This window comes from Nanorana parkeri, unplaced genomic scaffold (assembly GCF_000935625.1).
Source record: "Nanorana parkeri isolate BGI_ZX_2015 unplaced genomic scaffold, ASM93562v1 scaffold1482, whole genome shotgun sequence".
In the NCBI taxonomy this organism is placed as follows: domain Eukaryota; kingdom Metazoa; phylum Chordata; class Amphibia; order Anura; family Dicroglossidae; genus Nanorana; species Nanorana parkeri.
The window spans coordinates 295065-312084 of record NW_017307750.1 but is presented as its reverse complement, the minus strand read 5'-3'; the positions used below and the strand labels follow the sequence as shown (position 1 = coordinate 312084).

At 41.9% G+C, this 17020-nt stretch overlaps 1 protein-coding gene across 1 annotated transcript; it reads right to left on the bottom strand.

Annotated features, from left to right (window-relative positions):
- Nucleotides 1–2857: 2857 nt before the first annotated feature.
- ORMDL1 (ORMDL sphingolipid biosynthesis regulator 1) lies at nt 2858–13429 on the bottom strand. Its single transcript, XM_018570228.1, has 3 exons — nt 13251–13429; nt 7267–7418; nt 2858–4207 (listed from the first exon to the last, which is right to left on the bottom strand). Exons 1-3 carry the CDS (start codon nt 13422–13424, stop codon nt 4072–4074), a joined length of 462 nt encoding a protein of 153 aa, XP_018425730.1. The 5' UTR covers nt 13425–13429; the 3' UTR covers nt 2858–4071.
- Between the last annotated feature and the right edge of the window lie 3591 nt (nt 13430–17020).

Below are 17020 nucleotides of genomic sequence, written 5' to 3'. Positions count from 1 at the left end.
AGGACAGGGTTCTCAGTAAGTTTCTACCTGATAAATTCCTATTCATTGATAGAGGGGCACCTTCACTTAGAAATATATTAGTCCCAAATGTAATGTCTAAACCCTTGGTTCTCAACTGGTGGGTCGTGACCCAAAAGTGGGTCGCGGCCCGGTGTTCAGTGGGTCGCTTCATGCCTTCCACTTTTCTAGGTGGGAGGCTCCTCTACCTCCCCCTAGCGCAGCACTGTCATTTCCCGTGCCAAGCAGCCATTCAGAATATGCTGCCCAGCACTGAGTTTCAGCTTGAGGTGAAATACATGCATTGCTTACAGATCCCTCATGTGTCCTGTAGAGGTGCCTGGACCAGAGTGACGTCCCATTCCGGCTCCTGGCACCTCTATAGGCGGGAAAGGGAGGGGTACAAGCATTGAACATATGGATTGGTGGGTCGTGACCCAAAAGTGGGTCGCGGCCCGGTGTTCAGTGGGTCGCTTCATGCCTTCCACTTTTCTAGGTGGGAGGCTCCTCTACCTCCCCCTAGCGCAGCACTGTCATTTCCCGTGCCAAGCAGCCATTCAGAATATGCTGCCCAGCACTGAGTTTCAGCTTGAGGTGAAATACATGCATTGCTTACAGATCCCTCATGTGTCCTGTAGAGGTGCCTGGACCAGAGTGACGTCCCATTCCGGCTCCTGGCACCTCTATAGGCGGGAAAGGGAGGTGTACAAGCATTGAACATATGGATGGATCTCCGTCACAGCACAGATGCCCACATTGGACCCCAGGCTAAGGATCCACTCCAGTTCTCGTAAGGTAGGGAGACTGGATGGACCTTAAGAAAGATAGGGCCCGTTCACACTAGTACAGTGCATTCATCGCACAGTCCAGCACAATTAACGCGCTGTACCACACAAGCACACTTATTACGCGTTCTTGGTGTGGGAGGTATGTTGCCTTGCCATTCATTTGAATGGTACCCCAAACGCACCTCCCACCCACAGTTCGATTGCCCGCCACGTGCGGTATCGCAATGCCGTGCACCCCATTTCGGTGTGACTTGGGTCGCGACTTAATGACCAAGGACAAACATGGGTCTTGAGGTTACACAGGTTGAGAACCACTGGTCTAAACCAACTCCTGTTACACTGTTTGATAGTAAAGGTTTTTTCCCCCTGCAAATGATGTAATGGAAACAAGTAGAGGTGCACCGAAATGGAAATTTTAAAACTGGAACCGAAATAAAAAAAAATTCTGATAAATCTCCCCACGTTCTTATTAAACTCCTTTAGTAACCCTTAGCTAAACCTCAATGACGCCTTCCATGCCTAAAAGCTGAACACTGGGTAAAATCAAAATTTACCCTTGCAGCGGGACTCCCCCTCAGTGCAAGGGATACATGCTTATCCTGCTCTAGGGGAACATAAACAGCAGTTTTACTTACCTTATCCCTTACTCCACTGGTAGCTCTCTTCAAAGCTCTGGGTTGTGGGCTGGCCCTCAGCAATCTCACCTACAATGCAGGACTTCTGGTATTTTATGTGAGGACGTCAGAGTGCCTGTGACAGACAGAATGGCAAAGAAATGTGGCTTTGGGGACAGGTCATGAAGCTGGCAGGAAGTCTGTGGGTGCAAGGAATAAGGCAAATAAACCTGCTTTTTTTATGTTACTCCTAGAAAAAAATTAGCATTTATCCCCTGCCATAGGAAGATGAAGGGCGTACAAATCAATAGCCCCATAGCCAAAATGTAACAAATGCTTTGGTCCATAAAGCATATACAGGTGCGAGAACAGAAGTGGTTATGTTAAAGATAAAGCATGAATTGCTAGACTGATAAAACGTACCCGGCATATGTAGGAAACCCAAATGCTACTGGAGGCAAATTAAAATGTTTTCAAAAGCCCAAAAAATTGCTATTATAGTTTCAATAAGAAAAAAACCCAGAAGACATCAAGGGCAAACGTTAATTTATTCAATAAACTGAAAAGCCACTGGAAGAATTAAAAAATAAAAAAGGGGACAATTTTCAAATGTTTTACAATGACAAATGAAAACATGATTTATGTCTACAATGTCTGCATAAAGGGTTAGCTTTCCCAAACCGTTTGAATTAAAACATCTTTTTAACTCTGTTTCTAAAGAAAATGCGTATGCTTTCTTCATTAGAAAAAAATATTAAATAAAAACAGAAGGCTCATATGACTGTGTTCAGCCAAAACCTTCTTAGTTCTTCATAAGGTGACTTTCTATGGATAAAATCCATTTTTTATACGTCGCAGATGTGGAAATACACTCATGCCTATACGAATATCTGCTGAAGGATATTAAAGTGAGTACAGATTTGGAAACACTGCTGAAGCAATAGCTTGTCAGCAACTGTAGCAAGGTGCACGTAGTTGTAACCCTATACTAAAGGCTGAGTAATGAAAACTGGAGTCTGTGCTTTCTTTCACAGATGAATCCTGACTGGCTCCCACTGGAAGGGGCCTACTTTTGCTCCAAATTGCGTTTTATAAATATATTGGTTCGGGGGAGCACAGTTCAGGTTTTTCTGTGAAATATGATATTCAGCCATTTTTCTCTTTCAATTGGCTAGATTCCTCTAACCTATAACATTCCAACTTTATATTCAATAACCGATTTATACTCGGTTAAGTCAGCAGTACAGATGAATGAATCTGTTTGTACATTTCTGATTCCCTGGAATATGGGCTTGTAGATTTGTGTAATCTAATCTGAATCACACCATTCGTGAATACACACAATGAATGACCTGCACTGCATGCACATATTTAGGCAAACCGCAAAAAAAGAGAGCATTCACTTATTTCACTAATCGATGTGTTCATCTTTAGCCTACAACATAAAGTACTTTTTCATAACAAGGGAACATGTGTCACTGAGGCCACAATTGCATGGACCCATGGGAACTGGAAAGATGTGCTGTGAGCCTAAAATCTTTGTACGTGTAACACTATGCCCCCTCCCTCATTCACTCAGTACAATCCAACCTGATTTTCCATGCAGTTGCTCAACTCTTATGGCATTGGGAACATCTGCAGCAGCACAAAGGGCACAATAACAAAAGGTCTCTAAACAAACCTTCAGGCCATGAGATTCTGTAGGGGAAATAAAGGGAGAGTTCAGGACTCAGAGACAACTTCAGGACTTCGGAGTGAGAAACTGAGGAGGTTTTATAAATGATCATACTTGTCCATGTCACTAATCTAACACAAACTGCTTCAAAATGCAACATATTTCTTTTTTCGTACCATCTACAGATCCAGCCTGCTTTCAAAAGATTGCTGGCTTCTAATACAACTGCTTCTAAGCCAGTACTACAGTTATAAAACTAAAATAATACCATGGTTAAATCTACATTCTTCTTTCAACTAGACGCTACAAAGATTGTGCCACTGCTCAGAGCTATTCAATGTCTGGTAAGGAGAGTTATAAAGAAGGAAAAACTCAAGCAAAACTCCTAAATTAAACAACTCCCGGTAATTCTGAAAAGCGTACAGCGCTGACTTGATATATGTTACCAGATGACTACTGAATATACAGTGATCACAAACAGCTTTGCAGGCAAATTAGAAAGTATTGTGGATACACACAAAAAAATACAGCAACAAAAAAGGAACCAAAACGACTAGTGCATATTAACGCAGCATGCAGCACAACATTATGTCAGCTAGTGAATGCTGTTGCATGTCACAAATGGGATTGCTACACATGATAAAATAATGATAAAAGGACATATTTTGATGTAATTGAGAATGTTCTTTTCACAGAGTAGATTTGACCACTCCTTTATTTCACAAGTCTTGTGTATGATTTGCAAACCTCGGGTCATAGCTGGGCCCGCCCAGCTTACAGAGGAAACCTCTGAATCGCATCTAGTGCTCTCTTCGGAGGGAAGCTCCTTCCCCTCCAAGTCTATGTGGTTTCCAACAGCTTATACGAAGGAGCAATTCGATTTTTACTGTAGAAATCGTTAAAACGGCTTAGTCGGCCATCCATTGCATCCGAACAGAAAGAGCCAGAGCCAATAGTATGTGCGCTTGAAGTAATTCAGGGTCTGAAGGATTCCTGTTTAGTATTTGTTGATGCCAAAAATTCGTACTCCATGCAACTGAGGTAACTTGGGGATAAGGACGCTGAGAAGTGAAGCAGTGTTGATGAAAAAATGTGTTGGATCATACTTTGTATAGAAGCTGGTCAGGAAGTACCTATAAAAAGAAAGCGCGTAAGAATAACAGGAAACAGCATTGTTAACAGACGTATTAAAAGACTGCAGGTGTTCAGTGGATGTTTCGGTTTGTAAGGACCCAGTCACACATCCATGCTTAAAAGCATATACATATTTAATGTGATGCCACTATTCATTGAGGTTTTTGACACATCTTTTCCATTCATTAACAAAACTCTGCAACCACAGAAAAATAAACTGCATGAAATAGAAGTTTTCTAATACTTCTCTGTGCCACTATTTTCCACTATATTCCAAAAATACCACTGGTGGAAGAATCTTCAGCATCCAGCACACTTTCAGATGTATAAGATGCCTGGTCCCCATCTGCATTCTGTGGTTGCTTCGGTCAACCCTTGTGTTCACTGCAAGTCACAGTAGGGATGTGGAGGCTGGTGGAAGGCACCACAGTGCTCAGAGGGGGACCGGGCATCCAACACACCTGGAAATGTGAATGGTGATGTGGGTGACTAGACAGGTTTTCCTCATTTTTTTTATTTTATTCAAACTAAGTGAGGGGCTAGGTACACATATGTGATATAATTATATAGCCCTATCTGTCCTCTAAAAAACTATATATAATATGTGTGGGTACATTTAGTAAGAAAGTATATTACTGCTGTGGAAGAATCACACAGCAAAAATGTAAAAAATGTGTCAGTCATTTATGAACAGAACCTGAAAACTAGCTCAGTCATGAAGGGGTTAAAAGTATATGTTTCCATGCAGCATTGTTTCCCCCTTCATGCTAGGGTTGCGTAAAAATGCATATATAGTGTTGTAACACTTTTTTTGGTAATCAATGACAGAAGAATGCACAGATGTAATTAATGTTATTAAAGCCAAACTCCAGCCCAACCTTTTTCAACCCTTGTTTTGGAACCTAGCTCTGGTTTTTTACTCTTGTCTGTGTCCTCATTAATGTTTTCTTTTCTGGGGAGGGGGGACAATGGGAAATCACTCCAATTGGGACAGAGATGACAGCAAAAACACAATGTTTAGGTTATAACATCTGAAAAGTTTGAATTGCTGTCCATGTTTACCTGTGCTGGCTGCCCCCCAATTCCTCATTTCTTGTCCTGGTGTCACAGGGGTGTCAACAGCACTCAAAGTGAGGGGAACCCATCCCAATGGCATCACAGACAACAATAAAAATCTGCCAGAAGTTTTTTTTCTAACCCTTCACTGCTCTATACAAAATGAAGATGAAATGTCCTGGCTGGCATTGGGCTTTCATATAGTACAGGAGGTATCTATGTAGTTCTTAGGTACTAAAGCATTAATACTAGAGGTGCACCGAAATAGAAATTTAAAAACCTAAACGAAACCGAAATAAAAAAAAAAATTGTCAGGCCGAAACCGAAAATGTTTTTATTTTAATTTTTTCAAATTTTTTAAATATTTTATTTTTATAAACTTTAGTTTTTTTAAATTTATTTTTATTAATTCATTTTTTATTAAATATGTTTACTTTACTTTTAGGGGCTTTGGGGGAAATATTGGGGATCTAAACAGACCCCTGATATTTCCCTTTTAAAATAGAAAAAGAGATTGAGAACACAAAGTCCTCAATCTCTTTTTCTGTATCCCCTGTTATCAATGAACAGGAATCCTCTATGAGGGTTCCTGTTCATTGATAACATGAGAACATTGTATGTTTACTATAACTACAACTATGAATGAACAGGAGGTGATTTAGCTCACTTCCCATTCATTTATAATTGAGGATATAGTCAACATACCAAGTCCTCCATTATGTACAAACACTCAGCGATCACTGATAGCTGAGTGTTTGTACCTCACTCTTCTCTCTGACACGCGGTCACAGGAGGCTGAGCGAGCGGTGCGGGAGGAGAGCTCAGCCTCCGGTGACAGCGAGGGCTGTCTCCGCCCCCACACTGCTCTGCCGGACTGCGATAGGCAGCTGAGCAGTGTGGGAGGTGACGGCGGCCGCTCACAGCGCTCTCCACCACAGCTCTCGGCCGGCTGTCACTTTCTCTCCTCCCCGCTGGGACACAGAGCAGCGCCCAGCGGGGAGGAAAGAAAGCACGGATGCGCCGATGTATCGGCAGGAAAATTGCACTTTCAGCACTTAGCCAAAAGTGCCATTTTCGGCCGATATGTTTCGGCGGCCGATATATCGGTGCATCCCTAATTAATACTAACCAGCATGAATAGGCTCTACTTCAAGTTATACGCATGTTTATGACAAACAAGACACTTAAATAGGGAGAGGAGTCAAAACTGCTACATATATAACATTTATAAAAATGAGTACACTTAAAAATGTAGGTTATATTTAGATAAAGTGGAACTTTAACTTTAGATAGATTGAAGGGTTAAAACCTCTGGCAGGTTATCGCTATGTCCCAGTCAGGCTGTCCCCGTTACAAAGGAAACAATTCTGGTTGGAATTCCATTTTAAAGGAAAACCGTATTGGAAGTAAAAAGACCACTTGGCCATTCTTGCAATAGCATTTTGCATTCAGTGTTTTTAGTCTTTTGGTCAGATGTGGTGGTGAGAGAGGAAACGATAGGATGTCTTCTCAAAGGAAGAAGTAAAAAAACTTTACCCATGCAGGGCACAAAAAAAGATCAACCAACAGCCCACTCCTTCCCCAGCAGCACGTACTCACCTTTTCTAGTTCCTGTAATGCTTGTTTTGGTTGCTCGAAAAAACCGGTACTTCCAGGTATGGGTAAGCATGTGACTCACTCCCACCTCCCATGTGACAGCACTAGGAGCTTCATGATTGGCCCAACGCTGACACAGGGCTGTGGGAAGAAGTTTGTAGCCCTGCGTAAGCTCTGACAAATCAGTATGGACAGTCAAACAGAACGGTGCAGGAGCAAGGAAAAGTGAATATATAATATATGCTGCTGAGGAAGGGAAATATAAATGGCTCTTTTACTTTGCTCAGCTTAGGCAAAGGAAAGGGTCACTTTAAATTCCACTTTAAGTGCAAGGGAAATTTTCTGGCATCTTGAGCACAATGCACAAATCACTGATATTAACAATTCAATGCTAAATGCAACTTACAGAATAATTGGAGAGATTGTAAAGAATTTTCTTGATGACGTGAACTGTACTCCATAATCTAGTTGTTCCCAATGTGTAAGAAGTCTGGCTTTACCCTGGTCTGGGGTTTCAAATGGCGTGCCCTTCACTGCATGTAAAAACACATACATTCCCTGTTGAGCAAAAATATAAAATTTCATGTGTATAACGAATAAAAGTTCAAAGACTATTCTGAAATGAAAGGTTAGTGTACACAGACATTGGATTTGAGGTAAGCTTTGAGGTTAGTTAAGGTGCATACTGCATTCAAGATACAAAACACTGAATTCCACATCCATTAAAATACTTCTGTACTGAAATTGATGTTGGAAGCAAAACGGATATACTCTCAGTACACCAACTTAAAGGAAAAACCTGAAGTTAAACAGCATTACAGACCTATTATCATATACTTTTGGGGGTTTCCTATGAAAATATCGTCATGCGTTTTCACATTTAATGGTAATGTGAATTTAACATCATTCTTTGTATCTTTCTATTATGTTTATAGCCTTGTTCATAGGCGACCTATTCCCTGTTACTTGACTGGGTCAGCAGGCCCTAGGGTGGTGTCAACGCTGAATGTAGTAGAGGGTTTGGAGTTAAAAGGAGAATATGCATGGACATCTTAGCAAGAAGACCTGCATAATGTAGATGGCTGTATTGCCAGGCCTTAGAGCCTGCATATAATAGCTGAGAATTGTGCAAGGTTGGCCACATTGATTGTTACCCGTGGGTGACTGGAGAGAGTTTCTAAGGCTACATGCATATGGGCATCTGGGGATTCCTGAGGCAAGAGCCTGTGGATTCTTGAGGCAGGAATTCCAGATGGATCCATACAGATGCAGCCGCTGTGTCCATTGAAGCTAATAAAAGTGTGACAGTGGCTGCAACTGTCTCTGGCTGTCTGCATTTAAAATCGTACATGGAATGATTACCTACAGATTGGGATAGATGCTAGTCCCGGGAAGCAGAGAGATTGCATCTAGGGAGTTGTTTGGGTCCCAATCCCCAGGTAACTTAATGAAGTAGACAGGCACAGGGAGTCAACGCAGGGGATAGGCACAGGGGTCAATGCAGGGGACAGACACAGGGGGTCAATGCTGGGGAAAGACACAGGGGTCAATGCAGGGGACAGGCATAGGGGGTCAATGCAGGGGACAGCTATATGAATTATAGGCAAAAGGTCAGCCAAATGTGCTGCAGGAATCATTGGAGAGGTTGAGGTAGTAATCTGGATCACAGAACAACAGGTGCATGATTTACATTAAAGCTGGCCATACACACACATAATTTTGTTAGAGAATCAAATGAGTATTCCGAAAACATATTTTTTTTTAATAGTTAATTGGGTCAAATCAAAGATGGTTTTTGACTGTAGTGACAAAAAATTAATTAATAAATAGAAGGATAAGGATGCCATTTTTTTTTTTTAAACGAACAAAATTCTAGCAGTGAAATGGTAAAAACAGTGGTAAAATAACATTTATTCCAAAATCAAATATTGAAATCAAATGGCTATTCAAATGACTTCCATCAAGTATCTGATGGCATTATCGACGACGAGGCTCTGACGAACGAGGTTTTTTGTTTCAATGTTTGTTTGAAAATCTACCTGTATATGGCCAGCTTTACTAACATTTCCCAAGAGGAGCAGGAGCCCTTACATACACACAAGGACTGGTAATGTAGAGGAAAGGTCAGTGACACAGAACAAGACGACAGATCCAGTCTAGCAGGGTGATATTAATGAGTCCACAGCACAGTGGTTGGGAATGATGACAAGTTACAGGATGAAATCTAGTCAGATTCTTCACAGCCTTTATAACAGTCCTAAAACATTAGTGATTCATGACAGAGTCCTTTTCAACACATCATAATCTTTTGAATCACGAATGGTATAATATTTGGTATAATATTTTGTTAGAACATATCAAAGCTTCTCAAACTGTTGTCCATTAGTTGCACAGAATGATCATGCAGCAACACTGTATTCTATCCAATGAAAACATCACCCCTTGTGTAATGTATTTCATAATATAGTCAGCAAAACAGCAGTAAACAGAGATGATTAAACCGTGTTAGGAATGAGCTCTTTTTGGACGTGTGTTTCTTCACATGGCAATCTTATCATTTATTCCCGTGAGTAAAGAAATCATGACAGCAGTTGTAAAGTGTACAAGGTCAGTTCAGCCAGCTAGCAGAATATATTCTATTAAAAATGCAGTGTTCAGAAGTAGAGGAGTTTTAGAAGAAGAAAAAAAAAAAAAAAACACATTTCGATTGTTAAGGTGCACATAAGCAGCATTTAGTTTTGCAGCCAACCACACAATAACGCTATGGATCCCATTTACAGGGAAATTACAACTACACAATACGCTGTTAATCTAATCTGCAGATAACAGTCCTTTTTTTTTTCTATCCAACATCTACAGAATATATCTTCAAATGTGAAAAAATGCACTTGCATGTCTGAAGTCGCCTCCAGACGGTGTAGCGGTCCGTACCCTGAACTTCCCTGTCCTACAGTATGGAATACTCATAATGCTCATAAATGGTGAGCGTTCATTGGGCAGTCACATGACCACACTGACCAAGTTGATCCCCAGTACAGAAGTTGGGGAGTCGGGTTTACGGTGTACAGACCGCTACACCAGCTGGAGGAGATTTCAGCCATGTAAGTGCAGTGGGGGCTGGGGTGCTTAATTTTTTCACAATTTGTGAGAAAGTGAACTTACCCTTAAAATTAAACTGAACACAGCAGTACCATGCTCCTGTACACAATTTCAACTATCTTCTAAAGCAGGGCTCAAAATGTCTACTCGCCCCCTCGCAATTGGCGATTGAAAAATGCGTGGGGGCGGCAGGACGAGGGGGGAAACTGCTGCCGCTTCAGCAGCGGCGATCATCTCTTCGGTTTTCCCCCCTTCTCTTCTCCTCTTTGGCCGCTCTATAGCTGCAGCGGCCGAGGAGAAGAGAAGGGAGAATCAGTTCAGCTGGCTGTCCGTCACCTGCAATCTTCCTCCGCCCACGTTAGCCGTTAGCAGCCATAGGCTGGGAGTGGCAGAGCTCCAATTTGCTGGCTGGCAGGACAGCGCAGGACCTGAAGGGAGGATTCAAGTTGGACATGGAGGACACATCACTGTACCCCTTACACACCTCCCACCACCAGGAGAACAAGAGGGCACCTGAATCAGGTCAGCCATGTGCACTGTAAGTCCCTGTTATTTTTCTGCCTTAAACCGCTTTTTTCTGCACTGTGCAATATTGCTGACCTCTGTAGTGTGCGTTATTTCTGCCTTAAACCTCTGACCGCTGCACTGTGTGTTATTATTGACCTCTGTACTGTGTGTTATTTCTGCCTTAAACCGCTAACCTCTGACCTTTGTACTATGCGTTACATTACTGACCTCTGTACTGTGTGCGTCTTCCTGCTGACCTATGTACATTTCTGCTGGAGGCTTCACCTTGTTACATGGAGGCAGCATTGATGCACCCCCCCAACATCCCACCAGGAGAGGAAGAGAGCACCTGTGCATTTAAGTCCCTGTTTTTTCTGTGTTACACCGCTGACTCTGCACTCCGAGTTACGTTACTGACCTCTGTACTGTGTGCGTCTTCCTGCTGACCTATGTACATTTCTGCTGGAGGCTTCACCTTGTTACATGGAGGCAGCATTGATGCACCCCCCCAACATCCCACCAGGAGAGGAAGAGAGCACCTGTGCATTTAAGTCCCTGTTTTTTCTGTGTTACACCGCTGACTCTGCACTCCGAGTTACGTTACTGACCTCTGTACTGTGTGCGTCTTCCTGCTGACCTATGTACATTTCTGCTGGAGGCTTCACCTTGTTACATGGAGGCAGCATTGATGCACCCCCCCAACATCCCACCAGGAGAGGAAGAGAGCACCTGTGCATTTAAGTCCCTGTTTTTTCTGTGTTACACCGCTGACTCTGCACTCCGAGTTACGTTACTGACCTCTGTACTGTGTGCGTCTTCCTGCTGACCTATGTACATTTCTGCTGGAGGCTTCACCTTGTTACATGGAGGCAGCATTGATGCACCCCCCCAACATCCCACCAGGAGAGGAAGAGAGCACCTGTGCATTTAAGTCCCTGTTTTTTCTGTGTTACACCGCTGACTCTGCACTCCGAGTTACGTTACTGACCTCTGTACTGTGTGCGTCTTCCTGCTGACCTATGTACATTTCTGCTGGAGGCTTCACCTTGTTACATGGAGGCAGCATTGATGCACCCCCCCAACATCCCACCAGGAGAGGAAGAGAGCACCTGTGCATTTAAGTCCCTGTTTTTTCTGTGTTACACCGCTGACTCTGCACTCCGAGTTACGTTACTGACCTCTGTACTGTGTGCGTCTTCCTGCTGACCTATGTACATTTCTGCTGGAGGCTTCACCTTGTTACATGGAGGCAGCATTGATGCACCCCCCCAACATCCCACCAGGAGAGGAAGAGAGCACCTGTGCATTTAAGTCCCTGTTTTTTCTGTGTTACACCGCTGACTCTGCACTCCGAGTTACGTTACTGACCTCTGTACTGTGTGCGTCTTCCTGCTGACCTATGTACATTTCTGCTGGAGGCTTCACCTTGTTACATGGAGGCAGCATTGATGCACCCCCCCAACATCCCACCAGGAGAGGAAGAGAGCACCTGTGCATTTAAGTCCCTGTTTTTTCTGTGTTACACCGCTGACTCTGCACTCCGAGTTACGTTACTGACCTCTGTACTGCTGACCTTTGTACTGTGCGTCACACCGGTGGCCTCTGCGTTACTCACTTCTGTACTCTGCGTCACACTGCTGGCCTCTGTATTCGGCATTACACAACTGACCTCTGTACTGTGCGTTGTTACTGATCTCTGTACTCTGTGTCACACCACTGACCTGGCTGCGTTAAGTCCGGGGCAGGGTAGGGTTTAGAAGGGGAATTGGTGACGAATAACTTTTAAGGCCTGGCTGGTAGACCAGGACTTAAAATTTTGAGCCCTGTTCTAAAGTGTCCCAGGAGTTTTAAAGCCTAAGAAGGCAAGACTTTGGCCTACCCTATAATCCCTATCTAGTGGTTAAGTAGGCCACCCATTGCTGGGACAGAATGCAATTTAAACCCAAAATTTTACAGTTACCCTGGGAACAGAAGGCAAGAGGAAATCTTCCAAGAGAGACACCAGTTTTGGGGGCAACTGTCTAAGGGCCAGTTCACACCAATTACGGTGCGTTCCAGAGCTTTGTTCTGGGGCGGGAGGGAGCATGACGGTGCATTGAAGTCAATGGCACCGCAGCCAGGCCCCCGGCCCGCAGTGTGATCGGACACATGGCAAAACATTGCTAGAATGCACCATAATTGGTGTGAACTGGCCCTCAATCTGAAGTTAATCCCAGTCACTTACTGTAGTGTATCTGGGACAGGAAGTGAAGGGATTTCTTCCCAATGGGACACAGTAAAAAACAAAAATACAACACACACGGAGTTCTAATTATTTCCTACTCTATCCAAAATTAAAAATGTATTGGCTCTTTAAAGGCTTTACGTGTCTATACGTTTTTCATGAAATGGACCCATGATTCACATACCAGCTTGGTACCCCACAAAAAGCACCATGAACACCTGTCACCAGATAATAACAATGTACTAACATGTAGGTGGATTATTGTATTAACAGTTCCAGCCTTTGGTATTCATTGTCTAATTGAGAGGCTTTCATGTTGCTACATCTATGGATCCCTCCTCATGTATCACTTCCCCCTCCCTTTTAGATTGTAAGCCCTCAGGGGCAGGGCCCTCCTTAACATCTGGTCTTGAATGGTATTGTGATTGTAATGTCTGCCCTATATTGTAAAGCGCTGCGCAAACTGTTGGCGCTATATAAATCCTGTGTAATAATAATAATAATAATAATAAATCCGGGCTCCACTTTATGTATAGCATGGAAAGTCACCAGATACTCACCAGATTGTGAATGACATTGGTCAAAGTCCATGCAACAGGGACACTAAAGAAAGGAATGCTTAGCAGCACTATGTGTAGCATTCCAACTCCCAGGGCATACGTTAACCACATTCCACGGCTATTCATAACCCTAGTATTTGGGTTCACCTCGCTGTGTGCAACACCCACATTCATCTTGTCCCTGAAAAGTACAAAAGATAGTTTAGTACCATTTGGAATCTCCAACAATTCATGAAGAATTACAGACAAAATGTAAGAAATGAACATTACAGAGAATGAAACTGGTCTCTAAGCAATAAAAAAAAAATATACAATCTACAGTATATGACAATAAACACCTTGTAATGCAACAGTTCTAAAAAATAAATTTTTATGGATGATGTAACATAATATTTGAAAGATGTAATTAAATGAATGTGGAATGTATCAAAGCCCAAGAACAAACATTTAATATATTGTAGCGTGACGCGCCTTAGATGTGGTGGCTCCATTAGTTTTTCTTTCTTAGTTTTTTTAACAACAGCAATACACCTTCTGTCCTAGGGTGACAACGCTCACTCACTATACTGTATTCTAAGGAGAAGCAACGTTGTCACCCTAGGCTGCTCTTCTGATTAAGACCATAAACACCTCCCTCTCTTCTCATCTCCATTACGTAGGGGAAGGATGATGTGTGGCTTGCAGAAGACAGCTGGAAAGGTTGATAACATTGTTTGAGATATCAGTTCAGTGCACAGGAAGTTACAAAGGACATAGGATTTCTGGCAGGGTCATTAGGAATTCTTCTGTACTTTTGAAAAAAGAAAACTAATGCAGACACCACATCTAAGGGCTGGTAAACTGCATTATACCACATTTTTTTTGTTCTTAGATTTAGAGTTTTATCCTTTAATATAAATTGTTAACCGTGTTGAATATTTTCCACCTTAGGGTATGCTAGTACCGAAAAGGGGAGGGGCTTTTAAGAAATACTGTAAACTCTCTTGATATATAAAAAAAATATAGAAATAGTTATTAACATCACGATTATAGAAAGGTAATTTTATACTATATATGTTTACTTTATGCACATATATTAATGTATTTTCCTTGCTACACATACATTTTTGGTTATCGTTTCATTAATTGTCACTTCTTACACTATACCTACCATTCACACACTAGTTTAATACCTAATTGAGTTTATAAATAGTTATTAACTCTACTGACTCATATTTACTTTTATATACATCTTTAGTTGTGTTTTTTCACAACCAATCCCCTCTTCTTGCTGCCTTCGCTTCCTGGTGCTGCGATTTGCCCTCCTGACATGACTCCCATGCATGACTGCGTCCGTCTGAAGCAGGAAATGAAATTTGATATGGTTGGTTCCTTCTTATCTTCACATAGTGGTGTCGTTTGATCATCTATGTGGATTCCTCTATGTAAGTTTGCAAATATCTATGGATATAACAACTTAGATATACATATATATGTTGTTTATACAAAATGCAGTCTCTGAGTTACTTTACCTGGGTTCCTTCTCATTTAGGATAAATACTTCCCCCTGAAGAAGCCCAGTAGGGCAAAACATGTTGGGGCTATCCAAATGAGTTATCCACTATGTTTTACAAAAACCAGTAATTATGCTATGGAATAATAAATGTTTCCTAACATAATGTTAAAAAAAACTTTTTTTCCCCCAAATTTTCTGTAATTTTTCCTAATTATAGTAAAAAATAAAAACCCCAGTGGTGATTAAATACCACCGAAATAAAGCTCTATCTGTCCCCAAAAAATGGTATAAAATTCATTTCAGTACAGCGTTGCATGACGGAATAAACGTCAGTCAAAGTACCGCAGCGCTGAATACTGAAAAATGGCCTGGCCAGGAAGGGGGTCTAAACACCTGGTCTTGAAGTGGTTAATAAATATTTCTATATTTTTTTATATATCAAGAGAGTTTATAGTATTTCTTAAAAGCCCCTCCCCTTTTCTGTACTAGCATACCCTAAGGTGGAAAATATTCAACACAGTTAACAATTGCTATTTGGGGTGTGAAATCTTGCTTTCTTACTTCTTTTGTTTAATACACGCCCACTAAAATGTATCTATCCTTTAATATAAGATGTAAATATTGCTCATCACTATGAACTTGGTTTTAGATGGAATATGAGCAGACAGCATATAGGAAAACACTCAAATAAGGGGGAGCTGCACTGTCAAAATTTGTCAGATGATGCATGTTCCGTTCCTCCAAGCATGCAGTTAACATGTCGCTAATCGCTCCCGTGATTTAAATTAAATATGTTCCAGGCAGATCTTTCATCGAGTTGATATTGATACTATTCTAGTACAATGTAGCATGCGAGAGTGAGCCATGTTCCCATACAGAAAATATTTGTGTAAGGCTGGGTTCACACCTAGGCGTATTACGCATGCATGTCTGTCGCGCGACCGTCACGCGGTTTTTTTACCGTGATTTGCGGTCAAAAAATCGCGCGATTCCGAAGGCTACTTGGCTGTATCCCAATGGAAAACGCCCTCCAAAACGGCCCAAAGAAGTACATGTACTTGTTTGGGCGTCAGCCGTTTTGTAGGGCGTTCAGACGGGCGGAAATACGGAAAGGTGTGAACCATACCCATTGAAAACAATGGGATTTTCATGGTTGTACGTTTTGTAGAGCGTTCATAGAGCGTTGAACGCCCGACAAAACGGAAAGGTGTGAACGGGGCCTAAGTGTGCCTGGCTCCAATACGGTCAGAATGGCTTGACCCTCTTTTTTAAGCATAAGTGATAACACAAGGCTGCTGATCATTTATAACAAACAACATGAACCTTTCAGTACCTCATTTATTAGAATTAAAGCAAGTCTATTGTGTATTTTCACATTCTGACCTACCACTGTAACACTTACCTGAAAGTCTCCAAAGCCTATCTCCAGGAAAATAAATTCCCCTTGCAGAGGGGCTACTCCCCCACCACAAAGGGCTAACTGCTCTTTTATGTCTAGGGTACCTGTGTAAAGAACTTTTACTAACTCCATCCCCGCTTCCACATCCTCTTTCCCCCTCCGCTCTGGCGGTCAGAGACCCACTGATGTACAGCGCACCTGCATTATAGGAAAGGTCTCCGAGGGATAGTCCACAAGCTGGAACAAGTCCTTTACACAGGTCCCCTAGACATTACCGAGCAGTTAACCCTTGCAGTGAGAGGTTAGCCCCAATGCAAGGGTGAGATTTTTTAAATTTCCCTAGCGATAAGCTTTAATAATTTTTATTTAATAATTTTATTCCAAATATACACTTTTTTTAATGCTGAACTCCACAGCAGCTAAATATACAGTTGACATGTATATAGAGTCAAATAGCTGTGTGGACCTCTCTTATGATAGACTGTTTTTCTTTTTACTTAAAATAGAATGTTAGTTTTGTTCTTGAAGGGTAAAGTATAAAGAGGCATACATGGACTTTATAATGAAACATTTGCATGGTTAGTATGGCACGATAACAGCCCTTGTAAAACAGGCATCTCACTTCTGTTCACATGCAGCAACTTTGTTTCAGATCTGCAGGTGTGTAAAACCTTTTTCTAGAAACATGGCTTTTTTTTCAAAACCTTTTTTTGTTCATTTTTCAGAGATGAATTCACAGATTTCCGGTTCAACCCTTTTGCTGCAGAAAACAAAATCAATTTCAGTATATTCCGGTAGCCGGCTGACCTCATTTTCTGGGGACAATAAAATTGCTGAACCTAGACTAATTATCCAATGGAAAGCTCTTACATATTT